We start from the raw sequence: 19,002 nt of genomic DNA on the forward strand, positions 1-19,002 counted from the left end.
AATAGTTTCAGAGATATTAATAAATAAAAAAAATATTAAAAATACAAGAATTGTCCTGAAATCAAAAAATCAAAACTATATTAGATACTTACTTTAGATGGTCTGTAGTTACTTTAAATATCGTAATCTTAAATCATACAGGATGTTCAAAATTCTACGCCAAACTTTCTAAAATATAAAATAATTTTTCTTCTTTTAACACCCTCTACATTATTTTTCTATTAGATTGAGAATTAAAAAATGTTTTTTTTTATTTGGAGTACCAATTTCAAATTTTTCAGCGGTAAAATACGAGAGAAAAATCATTGACGTTTACATTCTATTGCGCGAAAAGATGTAAGTGATCTCATACGACCTACATCTCAATCAAATAGTAATTTTTATAATGTAAGTCTGTACGAATTTGCATTAGTTTTAGCGTGAAGGTCGTTTCTGTTAAAATTTTCACGAACAACGAACGCATTACATGAGCATTAAATCGGTTTGAATAAAAATTCGTACAATATACCTAGGGCTTCCATACTCACGGAGGTTTTTAAGATGCTTTTAACATTGTTAAATACCATAGGATGAAAAAAAAAAACGGCGTCAAAGACGGCTGGGGAATGTAAAACAATGAAAATTTTAGCGAAGTCAAGCTATCCTTATCTTTATTAAGGAATTAGAACCTTCTTAAGGCCAACAGCCAATACTTTCGTTTTCTGTGCACGCGCGCATGTGCATTGTGTATTCTCTTGTCTTTATTTGGTTAGGTGGGTTAATAAATATTAAACAGCAAAATATATATTTTCCTAGCTTGGATAAAAAATAATAACTAATTGAAAATACATTGGAAAGTTTGTAACAAAATTATCTGCTTAATTTTTATAGCTGCTATAAAATACTATATTATTCTTTCAGATTTATAATATTTTTTGTCTAGATATACTGCCATAAAGATAATACATATAAGTACATTTTAATTTTCAAATTTTGTATATACAAAGTAGCAATATAATCGTATCAAATAAAAAAAAATAATAATATACAAACATTTTCTCTTTAAATTTCAGTAGCATTCAACCAATCATCCCCTTAAACGGTAAAAATTGTACCCACTTTCTCAAACTCAACAGGAATTTGAGTTTCTTCACTCAGAGTAAACTTAAAGTTCCTCAACAAACTCACCAGAGCAACTTTGCTCTGTAACTTTCCAAATCTCAAACCGAGACACATCGTGGGACCTTCTCCGAAAGGTATAAAAGCCATTTCCGGGATTCTGGACTTATTTTCCGCACTGAAATTTTGCGGGTCGAAATTTTCCGGGTTTGGAAAATATTCCGGATTGGTTTAAAGGCCCCAAACTGGAATTTGAACCTGGGTTCCTTTTTTAAATAATACATCTGTACCAGGAACTTGATAATCATTCGTGCAGAATCGGGGAATCATTGGTACTGGAGGGTACTTTCTTAGGGTCTCGTTAATAACCATTTCAAGATACGTCATCTCCATTATGGCATCGTACGTCATCGCTCCTTCGTGTCTCTCCAGGATATCCTTGATTTCCGTTCTTAGTTTTTCCTGGATATCTTGGTTTTGGGACAATTCAAACAAAACAAAAGTCGTGGTGGTTAATGATGTCAGGTGATGAACAATCTCTTCTTTGGTGATTGAGTTTTCTTTTTCTTCGTTTCTAGCAGCAGCTGCATGATGTCGTTTCTGTACAGTTTCATTTGTTCCCGGTAGCGAATAGTGTCTTGAACTGTTTTGGTGAAAAATCGGTTTACGTCTCTAGGAAACGCTTTAAATCCTAGATGATAACATAAAGTTAGCAAAGACCGTGGAACACTATTAAGAATAAACATCCTCCAAGTTTTCAAGTCAAAAACTTTCTCTCCGTACTTACGGAACTCGTTTTCAGCTTCAGTCAAACAGTTAGACTCAATCCCAAACCCACAGCTAGCAAATATATCCATAGCGAACCTAGTTACAACTTCTTTTATGGCTAGAGATTCGTTATTTTTTACGTGACTCCTCGCTAATTCCTCCAAACTCTTTGTTTTTTCTACTAAGGTCTCAAACATCAACTTCATTTTACCAGAAGTAAACATTGGAGTCAGCTTGACTCTCAGCTTCTTCCATGGATCACCATACAGACCAAAAATGTTCATGCCAAGGTTATCTTTCGGGTGTGCATTGTCCATGTGACCCTGGAAGTATGGAAAGTCCTTGACGAAGATTCTTTTTATTATATCCAAGTCAACTGGTACATATATTGGTTTGAGCAACATGTACACACCTCCATGTTTCAGGTTTAGGGCTTTCAGCTGTTTGTATTTATCTTTGAAAGCAAGGAAAAGGCTTGTTTTGCCCAACAACTCGTTTTTAAAGTTACCAAAAAGGAATTCGGTGTCAAATTGATACGCTCCGAGTCTTTTTCAGTAAGAGTGCTTTAATTTTCCGTAAAAAACAAAAAGTAAAATGACTGGTACTAAGTAAATCAACATTTTATTTAGGAACGCTAAACTATACTGTGCAAGTTTAGATAGGCTTGTTTGGTTATTTATAATTTTTGAAAACCCGATGTAATCATACTGATAACTAAGTAGTTTATATATTTTTCACTGTCAAGTACGTTTTGAGAAGTGATCATGGCATTAGCAAAAGTTATGAAATATTGTTCTGTCTCTATTGTAGTAGTTATAAGTAATAATAATCAGTTATTGATATTAAATGATTTAAAATCTAAATTTCTTTTATTAAATAAATAAATCTTTATTTATGCCAGGATAAAGGCCATTCTAATTATGTATTTACAAACATAATACGTTTATATAAATCCTACATATCAGTACAATGTAAAATATTAAAGTAATAACAATACACTGATAAGCACAAAGTATTTTAATTACTCTACTAAAGCGACTTCTGAACGCTCCCGCCAAATTCTGCAGATAAAAATAAATACAGAAGTGATTTCACCAATTTTCATACAAATATCGACCTCTGTTCATAAATTACTTGAAAATAATCGAAATAAAAATGAAATTTCTACACATGTATCTCCGAAACTAAGCATTTTAAGACATAAATTTATACCAATTTTTTTTACTCATTTTTTTTCTGCAGAATATGCTGCCGAAGTTGTCCGAATACAATTCGGACCACCCTGTATATTCGGTATAATCACGGTTCAATATTTTTGCTCAATGTTTATTTTTGCTAGTTGGAATCAAAAAAACGGCATTAAAAACAATTTAAAAATGTACAAAAGAAATCTGTTTTGCAACTGTGTTAGTTCTCAAATTACTCGTTTTTTGTTTATAAATTAAGCCAAATAATCAGTTAATGGTCGAATGGAAATAATTAAAGCATAATGAATTCTTACTCTTTCACAAACATTTTAATGTTTTTAAATAATCTGGCGATTTAAGGATAAAGTAAGGTCATAAGAGTCATAAAGTTCAATCAACCTAGAAATTTTTAGACACCCTGTATAAACTAGTCTTATTTTTATTACTGCAGCACAATATTTACTAAATAAAAAACCTTCAGTGCATATTTCGTTTTAAAAACTTAAACACGCCTAGATAAATGACATATTAAAATGTTTCAAAAAATAGTAAGACATAAATGAGGTAAGTCTTATCAATTAAAATGGTAAACAAAAATAAAACTTAATGGTAAACCATCAAAGTTAGCTTTATTTCGATCTTACAGTCTAAAAATGTAATAACGTATAGGGTGTTTCATTTAAAAAAAAAACTTCCTTAATATATTTTATGACACTCTGTTTATACCTTATAAAATAATTTTAAATTGTAGCTATAGTATATTTTCAATGATCTCAACACTCAAAGTTTGTAAAAATCAATTAAAAGTAATAAAAAAATTAATTTTTATCAACATATTGTACATAAACTATACTGTTTTTTTTAATTCTTTATTCAAAATAAATCTCACACATAAAGTCTGTCTTAATGTACAGACTGTCCGAAAAATGAGGGTGACAATTGGAAACTCGGAAACCACAATAGGTACGAAAAAGATCATTTTTTTACAAATACGAACCTGTATTTTTTAATCTTTTTTTAAAACACACGACCTCACACGTTTTGGACACCTTGTATTTTTTTAATAACATACACATCAATATTAATATTAATAATTAATAATAACCTCAATTTCTTATCATTTAAAGGTACATTATAAAATTTACTTAAAAATAACTACACACTATTTTAACCAATTAAATATTAATTACTAAAATGGACATTTTCAGGCTTTTCATTAGATATACCGGGTGAGTCTTAAATAACTGCAAATATTTTTTCGCAAAAAAAAAATTGAAAACACTAAAAGAGATGCAAACGCAGAAAAAGTTCGGTGGCTCCCAAAATTTTTAAAAAGTAAATCATTTTTTTTTATTTTTAAAGTAAAATATCCGGGTTATTTTAGACCTATTTGAAAAACGGCAAAGAAAAAATATGTTTCTTTTATCGAGATCTACCCAGCCCTGAAAATATTTGCACTTATTTAAGACTCACCCTGTATAATAATATACAATCCAGAAATAAATTTATTATAATATTATCACACATTTTCCTCCTAAATTTCCGTTGCATTCAACCATACATCCCCTTCAACGGATAAAATAAAACTCACTTTCTCAAACTCGATAGGAGTATGAGTTTTTTCACTGAGAGTAAAATTAAAGTTTCTCAATAAACTGACCAGAGCAACTTTGCTCTGTAACTTTCCAAAACGCAACCCGATGCACATCCTGGGTCCCTCTCCGAAAGGTATAAAGACCATTTCCGGAATTTTGGATTTATTTTCCGCACTGAAATTCTCTGGATTAAATTTTTCCGGGTTTGGAAAATATTCCGGATCGGTTTGAAGGCCCCAAACTGGAATATGAACCTGAGTTCCTTTTTTAATAGTTACGTCTGTGCCTGGAACGTGATAATCCTTCGTGCAGAATCTGGGGATCATTGGTACTGGAGGGTACTTTCTTAGAGTTTCGTTAATAACCATTTCCAGATACGTCATTTCCATGATGGCATCGTAAGTAATCGCTCCTTCGTGTTTTTCCAAGACTTCCCTGATTTCCGCTCTTAGTTTCTCCTGGATATCTTGATTCTGAGACAATTCAAGTAAAACAAAAGTTGTGGTGGTTGCCGATGTCTCGTAGCCTGCGATAAAGAATACAAAACATTGTGAAATTATCTCTTCGTCTGTAATTTTATTTATTGCTCCGTTTTCCTTGTTCTTCATTTCTAACAGCAATTGCATGAAATCCTTTCTGTACAATTTTGTGTCCTCCCTGTAGCGAATGGTATCTTGAACTGTTTTATTGAAAAATTGGCTTACGTCTCTAGGAAACGCGGTAAATCCTAAATGATAGCATAATGTTAGCAGTGAACGCGGAACACTATTAAGAAGAACCATCCTCCAAGCCTTCAAATCGAACACTTTTCTTCCATATTTACGGAACTCGGTTTCAGCTACCTCCAAACTGTTACTTTCGAGCCCAAATGCACAGCTGACAATTATATCCGTAGTGAACCTAGCTATCACTTCTTTGATGTCAAGAGGTTGATTATTTTTAATGTGACTCCTCACTAATTCCTCCAAGCCTTTCGTTTTTTCCACTAAAGTATCAAACATCAACTTCATTTTACCAGAAGTAAACGCTGGAGTGAGCTTGATTCTTAGCTTCTTCCATGGATCGCCGTATAGACCAAAAAGGTTCATGCTAAGGTTGTCCTTAGGATGAACGTTGTCAATGTGACCCTGAAAGTAGGAAAAGTCCTTGACGACGATTCTTTTTATTAAGTCCAAGTCTACTGGCACAAAAACTGGCTTGAGCAGCATGTAGACACCTCCATATTTCAGGTTTTGGGCTTTCAGTTGATTGTATTTATCTCTGACCGCTTGGAAAATGCTTGATTTACCCAACATCTCATTTTTGGTATCACCAAATAAGAAGTCAGTATCAAACTGATACACTCCGTGCCTCTTCCAATAAGTATGCTGCCATTTCACGTAGAAAACGAAAAGTAAAATAGCCAATATTAAGTACACCAACATTTTAATTGGGAAGACAAAACTATACTATTTATTTAAACGCCGCTGCTAGATTATTTATAGTTTTTAAAGAAACGCTAAGTAACATTTAGTTACAATAATATTTACTTGTTCAATTCTGCATATCATCCTGATTACTATTAAGCACATTTTTTCATTGAGAAGTGGAATCTGATTAGCCATGTTGTTATTAGCAAAAATTGTTATGCGTCTAATGTACTACAGTAATTATCGATTATCGCTTTATAGGGTGAGCCTTAAATAAATGCAAATATTTTCAGGGCTGGTAGATCTCAATAAAAGAAGCATATTTTTTCTTTACCGTTTTTCGAATAACTCCAAAATAACCGAATTATTTTAGTTTGAAAATTTTAAAAAAATATATTTTTTGCTTAAATTTTGAGAACCACTGGATCTTTACCGAGTTTTCTTTCTTGTTAATTTAATATACTACCTATATTGCCATCATATCAGGAAATTATGTTTTTTAACTAAAAATTTTTTTCAAAAAAAGATTTTTTCAAAAAAATTCTAAATTTTCTAATTTTTTTTGCGAAAAGAACCTCATAGACATGTTTCTGGGGCTGAAATATACTACCCCTAAAAATATTTGCACTGATTTAAGAGTCACCCTGTATATGATATGTAATGTCGATTTTTTATTCAATAAATAAATAGAATTTAATTAATTACCAAATATTTTCGAATTAATTACACAGTAAATTAATAACAATAAGCAAAAACAAAAATTATATCAGTATATTATATCAAGAAGAAAAAATTAAAATAATGAGAATATCATGATCCAGTAAAATTGTAAGGTTTAAATGAGGTAAACCTTAATCTATAGGTACTAATATATAAAATTCTTAAGTGACTGACATACTGATTAATCACGATCCTGCTCAAACCACTCAACGTAAGAAGCTCAATTTTGGCATACAGGCTGATTCTAGGGTGTAGAGGTTCGATAAGAAGGGATTTTTCGAAATTCCAGTTCCAAGAGGGTGAAAATACCCCTCAAGTATTACAATATTTTTTATTTAAAAAACGGTCAAGTTTCCGAAAAAAACGCTTAAACACGTATATTTTATTTTGTTTTTTCACATATTTTAAGATTTTTTAAAAAATGTATACAGGGTGTTTCGAAAAATCTGGTCATTGATTAATCACGATCCTGCTTAAAGCGCTTTAGGGTGTAGAGGTTCGATAAGAAGGGATTTTTCGAAACTTGAATTTCTAAGGGGGTGAAACTATCCCTCAAATATTAAAATATTTTGTATTTAAAAACCGGTGAGTTTTTCGGAAAAACTCTTCAACACATATTTTAAGATTTTTTTATAAATTTATATAGGGTGTTTTATAAAATATGACCATTGAGTAATCACGATTCTGCTTTAACTGCTTGACGTTTAAAGCTGATTTTTGGCAAACGGATTGACTGTGGGGTGTAGAGGTTCGACAAGGAGGGGTTTCTCGAATCTCAAATTCCAAGAGGGTGAAAACGCCCCTCAAATATTACAATATTTGTTATATAAAAAACGGTTAGTTTTTCGGGAAAACGCTTGAACCAGCATAATTTATTTGGTTTTTTTATATATTTTGAAATTTTTTAAAAAATCATACAGGGTGTTCCAAAAAGTTGGGTAATTTCTTAACCATGATTCTGCTTAAACTGCTTGACGCAAAAAGCTTATTTTTGACAAACGGATTTTTAGAAAGTCAAATTCCAACGAGATGAAACTACATCTCAAATATTACCAATGACTAAAGACTCCAAGGACAAATAACACCCGAGAGCAAATTGTGACGATGCCATCAAACAGTGCCGTGGCACATATTTTTCTTAACCTAGCTGTTTGAAGCAATATTTATATTTTTTGATAATTGTTTTGACTACGCCTATGGTGTATCATCCTAATTAATTACGAAAAAAACGTATTAAAATGTTAACAAAAGGTACAAAACTAGTATCGACGTATAGCACATATCAAGTACATATAGATATTAATTGAAATTGAAGAATAATTATCGAATTCAATAAGAAAACGCTAAAAAGTTGGAGTGGACTGTTTATTTACCTATGAAACGTAACTCCTGGCTCTTTCTTATCGCTGCTGCTTTTACACTTGAAAGCTGAACAACTAATCACCATTATAATAAAGTTTATACAAAGGTTACTACACACAAACTATTAAAAATCGCTAAAATTGTCGCTGGTGACCAAATGATGACTCATTGTTTGCCACCAAAACAAAAAAAAAGATCACAAATTCTGCTGCAGCCCGTATAATTATATTAATTTGACGCGAACGAAGTCGCTGGTACACGCTAGTCAAATATATTTTTATTTCGGTTATGCAGACTAAAAATAATCTAATAATATTTAGAGTGTTTCATTAAAAAAAAATAATATATTTTATGACACCTTGTACCTTTTAAAATCATTTTAAAATGTAGCTCCACTATTATTTCTTGATTAATCCCAACACTGAAAGTTTGTAATAATCAGTTGGTCAATAATAATCAATTTTAATTTTTATAAATATCCTGTACACAAAACTATAAATATTTTAAAAAAATCTTTATTCAAAATAAATCTCACACTTCAAATCTGTCGTAATGTACAGACTGTCCCAAATTTGAGGGTGACAATTGGAATCTCGGAAACCACAATAGATAAGATCATTCTTTTTATTTTTTTTAAGCATTCGACCTCCTAAATAAAATAATGTATCACTTTTAGGAGTGAAAGTTTCCGAGGTTCCAATTTCGGACACTTTCCTGTTTCGGAAACCCTGTACTATTTTAATAACATACACATCATTATTAATAATAAACACTAATATAATTTAAAGATACGTTATAAAATTTAGTCTCAAAAATATCTACATTATTTATACCAATTAAATATTAATTGATTTAATGATTATTTTCAGGCTTTTAATTACATATACAGGGTGAGTCTTAAATAAGTGCAAATGTTTTTAAAGGCGATATATTTCGATTCCAGAGCCACGTCTATGAGGCTGTTTTCGCGAATTTTTTTTGGAAAATTTTGTATTTTTCGAAAAAATGGTTGTATTTTTTTTTATTTTTAGTGAAAAAACATAATATCTTGATATAATCGTGATATAATAGGTAGTATATTAGTTTTACAAAAAAGAAACCCCAGAAAAAATCCAGTGGTTCTCAAAATATGAGTAAAAAATCATTTCTTTCCTAATTTTCAAAGAAAAATAACTTCGTTATTTTGAACGTATGCTTTATTCGAAAAAAGATAATGATAAAATATGTTTCTTTTATCGAAGCACCCAGCAATGAAATTATTTGCACTTATTTAAGACTCACCCTGTATAATAAATAAACAGTCCAGAAATAATTTATTATATTATCACACATTTCCTTGTTAAATTTGAGTTGCATTCAGCCATACATCCCCTTCAACGGATAAAATAAAACTCACTTTCTCAAACTCGATAGGAGTATGAGTTTTTTCACTCAGAGTAAAATTAAAGTTTCTCAGTAAACTGACCAGAGCAACTTTGCTCTGTAACATGCCAAAACGCAACCCGATGCACATCCTGGGTCCCTCTCCGAAAGGTATAAAAGCCATTTCCGGGATTTTGGACTTATTTTTCGCACTGAAATTTTCCGGGTTGAATTTTTCCGGGTTCGGAAAATATTCCGGATCGGTTTGAAGGCCCCAAACTGGAATTTGAACCTGGGTTCCTTTTTTAATAATTACGTCTGTGTCTGGAACGTGATAATCTTTCGTGCAGAATCGGGGAATAATGGGTACTGGAGGGTATTTTCTTAGGGTTTCGTTAATAACCATTTCAAGATACGTCATTTCCATAATTGCATCGTAAGTAATCGCTCCGTCGTATTTTTCCAAGACATCCCTGATTTCGACTCTTAGTTTCTCCTGGATATCTTGATTCTGTGACAATTCGAGTAAAACAAAAGTTGTGGTGGTGGACGATGTTTCATAGCCTGCGATAAAGAAAACAAAACATTGCGCAATGATCTCTTGGTCTGTAATTGAATTGGCAGCTCCCTTTTCTTTGTTCTTCAACTCTAACAGCAACTGCATGAAATCCTTTCTGTACAATTTTGTTTGCTCCCTGTACCGAATGGTATCTTGAACTGTCTTGTTGAAAAACTGACCAACGTCCCTAGGAACTGCACTGAAACCTAGATGGTAGCATAAAGTCAGCAATTTACGCGGAATGCCGTTAAGAATAAGCATCCTCCAAGCCTTCAATTCGAATACTTTCCTCCCGTATGTACGGAACTCGGTCTCAGCTTCACCCAAACAGTTACTTTCAAGCCCAAAAGCACAGCTGACAATTATATCCGTAGTGAACCTAGCTACCACTTCTTTGATGTCGAGAGGTTGATTATTTTTAATGTGACTCCTCACTAATTCCTCCAAACCTTTTGTTTTCTCTACTAAGGTATCAAACATCAACTTCATTTTACCAGAAGTAAACGTTGGGGTCAGCTTGCTTCTTAGCTTCTTCCATGGATCACCGTATAGACCAAAAAGGTTCATGCTGAGGTTGTCTTTAGGATGGATGTTGTCAATGTGACCTTGGAAGTAGGAAAAGTCCTTGACGACGATTCTTTTTATTAAGTCCAAGTCGACTGGCACATAAACTGGTTTGAGCAGCATGTAGATACCTCCATGTTTCAGGTTTAGAGCTTTTAGTTGTTTGTATTTTTCTTTGATGGCTTCGAAGATGCTTGCTTTACCCAACACCTCGTTTTTGGTATCGCCAAATAGGAACTCGGTATCAAACTGATACACTCCGAGCCTTTTTCAGTAAGTATGCTGCCATTTTACGTAGAGAACCAACAGTAAAATGGCCGATATTAAAAACAACAACATTTTAACTAGGAAGTCGAAATTATACTGTTTATTTAAACGCTGCCATCAAGTTATTTATAATTTTAAAAAACGCTAAGTAATATTATTAAGTTGTTATTAAGTCGTAATAACATCCCGTTCTCACAATACGTACACATCATCCTGATAACCACTTTTTTAATTTTAATTGACAAGTAGGTTTTGATTACTCACGATGCTATTAGCAAAAATTGTTATTTGTCTAATTTCTACAGTAATGATATGTAGGTAAACTCGCGACTTTTTAATAAATAAACAAATAAAATTCCGTTCATTGCCAGACGATTTCGAGTTATTTAGAAGCACAATAAATTTATAATAACTTATAACAGTTGCAAAAACAAGATTCGTATCACTATATTACAATATGAAAAATAGAAATAATGAGAATACCCTGATAAGACCATAGTATCCTAATTACATTGTTAGGAACTGCTGCATAACAATATTTGCAATTCGTTAATTAGTTTGTTTATACAGGGTGAGTCTTAAATAAGTGCAAATATTTTCCGGACTGGTATATCTCGATAAAAGAAACATATTTTCTCTTTACCATTTTTCAAATAAGTTCAAAATAACTGAGTTATTTAAGTTTTTAAGAAAATTTTAAAAAAAATTGATTTTTCTTGGAAAAATTTTGAGAGCCACCGGCTTTTTTCTGTATTTGCATCCCTTTTAGTGCCGTGACCATAGAGTAAAGCTGTGACTATCAGAGATTAATAAATTATACCGTGGGAAAATTTGCGGTGAACAGGCAGTTCTAAAAAGTTTTCGAAAAATATACAGGGAACTTGAAAAGAAAATGCACGATTTTCAACATCTTTTTTTTGCGAAAAAAACCTCATAGACGTCTTTCTGGGGTCGAAATATACCACCCGTGAAAATATTTGCACTTATTTAAGACTCACCCTGTATATAATTTTTTAAACTAGACTTATTAATATAGTTTCGAAAATACAATTTTTTCTGTATATAAAATTTTATGTTTTTACACCGGTTTTCTATTTGAGATTGTTTCGAATATACAGGGTGTCTCTCTCAATCGGGAAAATTTAATAGACGATAGAACTTGCAAAAATAAAACAAAAAGTTCATATCAACCTGTAAAATTTAAAGCTTCCTTTTCGAGATACAGGGTACCATTAGAATACCAATTATAATATTAATTACCAATTAGAATTTATTTTTTTACGCAAGAAGTAAGCAAGATAGACAAAAAAGTCGGGAGACAAAAAAATAATATTTTTAATTACTAAATCCAAAAATAATATTAAACTTCTAAAAAAGCAGTGGCGTGCCTTTTTTTTCCTGTAAAATAATTTAACAGTGATGCCCCACTGCCGCCCCTGGCCATTAAACTTAAATCTAATTACATCAAATTAAGTCCCTTAGTAAGTATTATAAACGGGTCAAGTTATATCAAAATCGATAAAATAGTTTTTCAAATAGTATCTTAATATTTTTTTCTTTTTTAAGTTACTTTAACACCCTGTATCTCGAAAAGGAAGCTTTAAATCTTACAAGTTGATATGAACTTTTTGTTTTATTTTTGCAAGTTCTATCGTCTATTAAATTTTCCCGATTAAAATCTGAGACACCCTGTATATTTCTATATAAAAATGTAATAATAGTATATTGTTTTATTAGGAGTAAAAATGGTAATTTTCGTGGCGAGGCTGTACGTTTCACATACAGGCGAGCCACAAAAAATCATTTTTATTCCAAATAGAACATGCTATTTTTTTCAAATGTCACAAATGATTTTTAAACAATTTCAAACGTTCCAAATAATGTAAAAAGATTTAAAAGGAATACGTTGTAAATAATTATATATCGAGAAACTATGGTTGCGCTCGTTGAATTTGACACTTTGTCAGTTAAATTATTTTTTTATACTGCCAATCACGTCGCAGAAATTAATGTTTTTTTAACGTTTGAAAAAAATAGTATATTGTTTTATTAGGAGCAAAAATGACACTTTTTGTGGCAAAATTCAATCTAAATTTACCACTTATACTTACTGGAACAAATTAAACAAGATTCAAGTTTTATTCTTAACTTGCTTGACTGATAAGACGATATTATTTTCCATATTTCTTACATACATAGGTCAACGGAAAATAACATATACATTTTGATTCTCTTGAGAATGTTGAAATATATGTATCTTTTTTTTACGTTAACTTAGAAGTTTAATTTTTTCACAGCCTCAAGGGACTGTAGACTTGTAGACATGAGAAAATGGTTTTAATTTCAACTCGATACCTCCACGCGTTCCCGAGATAAAGGTTCTTGACAGACAGACAAACAAAGTGATCCTATAAGGGTTCCGTTTTTTGGTTTTGAGGTACAAAACCCTAAAAATAAAGTAAATGTTGGTACCTCGGAGAAAAAAGTGGCTATAATGAAGGTTGATTTTACAATACCTTTTCAAATAAAGGCAGGCAAAAATAATAACTATTTCATATTTTGTTTTGTTTGCAAATTTTTGCCATTAATTTGACCTCCCTTGTATATTTTATAGTTTCTGAGATCACAATGGTTACCTTCCAATTTAGAACATTTTGTACATTTTTTAATATCATAAAAAAATAATATTAATATCATCTAAAAGTTGGTCTGCAAAATATCTAAATTATTTATATAAATTAAATATTAAGTAATATAATACTTAATTTTTCAGGCTTTTTTTATTAGATATATTATAATAAACAGTTCAAAAATATATATTATTTTGTTATCACACATTTCTTTCTTAAATTTCAGTTACATTCAACCATACGTCCCCTTCAACGGATAAAACGAAACTCACTTTCGTAAACTCGATGGGAGTATGAGTTTTTTCGTTCAGAGTAAATCTAAAGTTTTTCAATAAACTGACCAGAGCAAGTTTGCTTTGTATCTTCCCAAACCGTAACCCTATACACATCCTTGGTCCTTCTCCGAAAGGTATGAAAGCCATTTCCGGGATTTTGGACTTATTTTCCGCACTAAAGTTTTCCGGGTTGAATTTTTCCGGATTTGGAAAATATTCCGGATCGGTTTGAATGCCCCAAGCTGGAATTTGAACCTGGGTTCCTTCTTTAATAATTACATCTGTACCTGGAACATGATAATCCTTCGTGCAGTATCGGGGTATAAATGGAACTGGAGGGTATTTTCTTAGGGTTTCGTTAACAACCATTTCAAGATACGTCATTTCCATGATGGCCTCGTAAGTAATCGCTCCTTCGTGTTTTTCCAGGACATCCTTGATTTCCGCTCTTAGTTTCTCCTGGATATCTTGATTCTGCGACGTACATCCGGAACTCGGTTTCAGCTTCACCCAAACTATTACTTTCAAGCCCAAACCCACAGCTGACAATTATATCGGTCGTGAACCTAGCTGCCACTTCTTTTACGTCAAGAGGTTGGCTATGCTTGACGTGACTCCGAACCAATTCCTCCAAACCTTTTGTTTTTTCTACTAAAGTATCAAACATCAACTTCATCTTACCGGAAGTAAAGGTTGGGGTAAGCTTGGTTCTTAGCTTCCTCCATATATCACCGTGAATAAAGAAAAGGTTCATGCTAAGGTTGTCTTTTGGATGAAAATCGTTCGCGTGACCCTGGAAGTAGGAAAAATCCTTGATAAGGATTCGTTTTATTATGTCTAGGTCAACTGGCACATAAACTGGTTTCAGCAAAACGTATACACCTCCATGTTTCAGGTTTAAGGCTTTTAGTTGTTTGTATTTATTTTTAAAGGCCTGGAAAAGGCTTGCTTTGCCCAACAACTCGTTTTTAAAGTTACCAAATAGAAACTCGGTATCTAACTGATACACTCCGTGTCTCTTCCAATATGTATGCTGCCATTTTACGTAAAAAACAAAAAGTAGAATGGCTAATATTACGTACACCAACATTTTAATTCCGAACACGAAACTGCACTTAAGGACATATCCTTATCATTTAAAAATATATCATAAAAATTAATCTAAAAACTACATTATTTATACTGGGTGCGTGTCAAAAGTAGCTCACCCCTATAACTTTTTTTATTTTTTCAGATAAAAAAATGAGATTTGGTATGTTAGTATATGACATAAATTAGGATTGATTGACGTATTCACTTGATTTTGGTCACTTCCTGTTTCACTGGAAATAACTACAACTTTTGATTTTTACATAGCACACTCGGTATATTTATTCGATAAAAAAAGACACTCTGAATAGAATGACATATCATATGTCAACTTTTGACATTTTCGCATATGATTTATTTGAAAGTATATAACACGCGGTTCATAACAAAAATAATTTGACTCGAAATACCAAGTGTGTGGTATCAAATTATCCCTATTTTTTCCAAAAATGCTTGCTACATTTCAAAAAAAATAGATATGGACATCTTTTAACCCGCCAAGATAAGACACGAAAAATATTTGACGATCAAATCTATTTTTCCAAGGCTCCTTGATTAAAAATTTGTGTTTTTAATACAGATATGGCACTCTAAAATTAAATTTTAAATACGATTTTTTTTAAGCAAAAATGTCAAAAGTTGACATATGATATGCCATTCTATTCAGAGTGTCATTTTCAGCAAAATTAAAAACACTAAATCACCACAATACACTAAAACACTTTTACTTTTACAGTGGACGCGCGTTTCGCTAACCATGTTAGCATCATCAGCAGATCATTATAAACTAAAATACAATCTACAATTGGAGCGTTTATATACTCGCTCAGTGGGCACAGAGTGGGCGTGGAAAGATCTAGCCAACCGAGTCAGAACCCACCAAGCGTAACAGTTAGATTTCCGCCACTAGAGTAGTAGTAACAAAGAACTTGAAGGAATTGGACCGTTGTCTCTGTTCATACCATCTTTAGATTTATTAATTCTGATGCTTTCATATGCATCTAATTGCCTGCAATTTGAGACTTGTTTAATTAATTTCAAGTTATTAAGATCTATACAATGTTCTTTATCAACAATATGTTCGGCAACGCAAGATTTATCCGGTCTACCATATCTTATCTGAGCCAAATGTTAAAATTTGGTTAATATTGATCTTCTAGTTTGCCCAACATAGTTCTGATTACAATCTTTACAAGAAATTTCATAAATACCCGACCTTTCCAGTAGAGGTGTTTTATCCTTTGGATTACCTAATAATTGTTATAATTTATTATTAGCACTATACACAAGTTTATAATTGACATTCTTAAAAATTCCTTTTAGACTACGGGTCTTTTATAACCCGTGGTCTAAAAGGAATTTTTAAGAACTAACCTAACCTCTACTGGAAAGGTCGGGTATTTATGAAATTTCTTGTAAAGATTGTAATCAGAAAAATGTTGGGCAAACTAGAAGATCAATATTAACTAGATTTAAAGAACATTTAGCTCAGATAAGATATGGTAGACCGGATAAATCTTGCGTTGCCGAACATATTGTTGATAAAGAACATTATATAGATCTTAATAACTTGAAATAATTAAACAAGTCTCAAATTACAGGCAATTCGATGCATATGAAAGCATCAGAATTAATAAATGTAAAGATGGTATGAGAGACAACGGTCCAATTCCTTAAAGTTCTTTATTCCTACTACTCTAGTGGCGGAAATCTAACTGTTACGTTCGGTTGGGTTCTGACTCGGTTGGCTAGATCTTGCCACGCCCACTCTGTGCCCACTGAGCGAGAATATAAACGCTCCAATTGTAGATTGTATTTTAGTTTACAATCATCTGCTGATGATGCTAACATGGTTAGCGAAACGCGCGTCCAGTGTAAAAGTAAAAGTGTTTTGGTGTATTGTGGTGATTTAGTGTTTTATTTTGCTGTGTAACACCAAAGGTTCCAACCCTCAACTGTAATCAGTGTCATTTTCAATCGAATAAAGTGAAAATATAATGAGGATGCCATTTAAAAATCAAAGTTGAAGTAATTTCCGGCGAAATGACCAAAAACAATTGAATACGTCAATTATTAATCCTAATTTATATCATAGTAGTTGAAGCCTGGCGCATCCGCCATGACGCGACATCAAGAAAAAAATATATTTTTTTTTAAATTAAATGAAAAACAAAAAATCTGGCGACGACGCTTTTTAGAAGAGCCAATTAGCTATCTTTTAGTAAAAAAAGCAACTTTCTAGAGCAAGTCGTTACTTCAGTAGAGACGACACAGATAAACATTAGCGTTTTATATATGTAGATACTGACATACCAAATCTCGTTTTTTTATCTGAAAAAATAAAAAAAGTTATAGGGGTGAGCCACTTTTGAGACGCACCCGGTATACATTAAATATTAAATAATTTAATGCTTCTGTTCGGGCATCTTTATTAAATTTATTATGATAAACAGTACAGAGAAGTATATTATTTATTATAATATTATCACACATTTTTCTCTTAAATTTCAGTTGCATTCAACCATACATCCCCTTCAACAGTTAAAATTAAACTCACTTTCTCAAACTCAATAGGAATACGAGTTTTTTCACTCAGAGTAAAATTAAAGTTTCTCAATAAACTGACCAGAGCAACTTTGCTCTGTAACTTTCCAAAACGCAACCCGTTGCACATCCTAGGTCCCTCTCCGAAAGGTATAAAAGCCATTTCCGGAATTTTGGACTTATTTTCCGCACTGAAATTTTCTGGGTTGAATTTTTTCGGGTTTGGAAAATATTCCGGATCGGTTTGAAGGCCCCACACTGGAATTTGAACCTGGGTTCCTTTTTGAATAGTTACGTCTGTGCCAGGAACGTGATAATCCTTCGTGCAGAATCGGGGAATATTTGGAACTGGAGGGTACTTTCTTAGGGTTTCGTTAATAACCATTTCAAGATACGTCATTTCCATGATTGCATCGTAAGTAATCGCTCCTTCGTGTTTTTCCAAGACATCCCTAATTTCCGCTCTTAGTTTCTCTTGGATGTGTTGATTCTGTGACAGTTCGAGTAAAACAAAAGTTGTGGTAGTTGACGATGTCTCGTAGCCTGCCATAAAGAAAACAAAACATTGCGCAATGATCTCTTCATCTGTAATTGAATCCGCCCTGTTTTCTTTGTTCTTTATCTCCAACAGCAACTGCATGAAATCCTTTCTGTAGAATTTCGTTTGCTCCCTGTAGCAAATGGTATCTTGAACCGTTTTGTTGAAAAATTGGGTTACGTCTCTAGGAAATAAGGTAAATCCTAAACGATAACATAAAGTCACCAACACACGTGGAAGAATATTACGAATAACCATCCTCCAAGTCTTTAAATCAAATACTTTTCTTCCGTACCTACGAAACTCGCTTTCAGCTTCACCCAAACAGTTACTTTCGAGCCCAAATGCACAGCTGACAATTATATCAGTAGTGAACCTAGCTATCACTTCTTTTATGTCAAGAGGTTGATTATTTTTAACGTGACTCCTCACTAACTCCTCCAAACCCTTCGTTTTCTCTACTAAGGTCTCAAACATCAACTTCATCTTACCAGAAGTAAACGTTGGGGTCAGCTTGATTCTTAGCTTCCTCCAGGGATCACCGTACAGACCAAAAAGGTTCTTACTAAGGTTGTCTTTAGGATGAGTGTTGTCCATGTGTCCCTGGAAGTATTGAAAGTCTTTAACGACGATTCTTTTTATTAAGTCCAGGTCCACAGGCACGTAAACTGGTTTCAGCAGCATGTAGACACCTCCGTGTTTCTGGTTTAGGGCTCTCAGTTGTTTGTATTTATCTTTAAAGGCTTGGAAAATGCTTGCTTTACCCAACACCTCGTTTTTGGTATCGCCAAATAAGAACTCGGTATCAAACTGATACACTCCAAGTCTTTTCCAGTAAGTATGACGCCATTTTAAGTAAAAAACGAAAAGTAAAATAGCCAATATTAAGTACACCAACATTTTAATTGGGAAGACTAAACTATACTGTTTTTTTTTAAATCCAGTTGTTGTAATATATAATTTTTAAAAACGCTTAGTAACATTGAGTTTAAATAATATTTGCTCTCTCAATTGAACGTATCCGTTTGATACCTA

At 32.5% G+C, this 19,002-nt stretch overlaps 4 protein-coding genes and 1 pseudogene across 4 annotated transcripts; all 5 read right to left on the minus strand.

The window, feature by feature from the left end:
- Positions 1-1,074: 1,074 nt before the first annotated feature.
- On the minus strand, positions 1,075-2,391 carry LOC115883905 (annotated as a pseudogene).
- Positions 2,392-3,871: 1,480 nt separating this feature from the next.
- LOC115883932 (cytochrome P450 6k1-like) lies at positions 3,872-6,215 on the minus strand. The gene has a single exon (XM_030902363.1). The coding sequence runs from the start codon at positions 6,070-6,072 to the stop codon at positions 4,588-4,590; it is 1,485 nt and encodes a 494-aa protein (XP_030758223.1). The 5' UTR covers positions 6,073-6,215; the 3' UTR covers positions 3,872-4,587.
- Positions 6,216-8,638: 2,423 nt separating this feature from the next.
- LOC115883936 (probable cytochrome P450 6a14) lies at positions 8,639-10,988 on the minus strand. Its single transcript, XM_030902368.1, has one exon. The coding sequence runs from the start codon at positions 10,745-10,747 to the stop codon at positions 9,479-9,481; it is 1,269 nt and encodes a 422-aa protein (XP_030758228.1). The 5' UTR covers positions 10,748-10,988; the 3' UTR covers positions 8,639-9,478.
- A 2,683-nt stretch (positions 10,989-13,671) lies between these two features.
- LOC115883906 (cytochrome P450 9e2-like) lies at positions 13,672-14,906 on the minus strand. Its single transcript, XM_030902331.1, has 2 exons — positions 14,302-14,906; positions 13,672-14,270 (listed from the first exon to the last, which is right to left on the minus strand). The coding sequence occupies exons 1-2, from the start codon at positions 14,884-14,886 to the stop codon at positions 13,737-13,739; spliced, it is 1,119 nt and encodes a 372-aa protein (XP_030758191.1). The 5' UTR covers positions 14,887-14,906; the 3' UTR covers positions 13,672-13,736.
- A 2,479-nt stretch (positions 14,907-17,385) lies between these two features.
- On the minus strand, positions 17,386-18,890 carry LOC115883933 (cytochrome P450 6a2-like). The gene has a single exon (XM_030902364.1). The coding sequence runs from the start codon at positions 18,865-18,867 to the stop codon at positions 17,386-17,388; it is 1,482 nt and encodes a 493-aa protein (XP_030758224.1). The 5' UTR covers positions 18,868-18,890.
- Between the last annotated feature and the right edge of the window lie 112 nt (positions 18,891-19,002).

Source organism: Sitophilus oryzae, unplaced genomic scaffold, assembly GCF_002938485.1.
Source record: "Sitophilus oryzae breed Bouriz unplaced genomic scaffold, Soryzae_2.0 scaffold_2006_pilon_pilon, whole genome shotgun sequence".
Classification (NCBI taxonomy): domain Eukaryota; kingdom Metazoa; phylum Arthropoda; class Insecta; order Coleoptera; family Curculionidae; genus Sitophilus; species Sitophilus oryzae.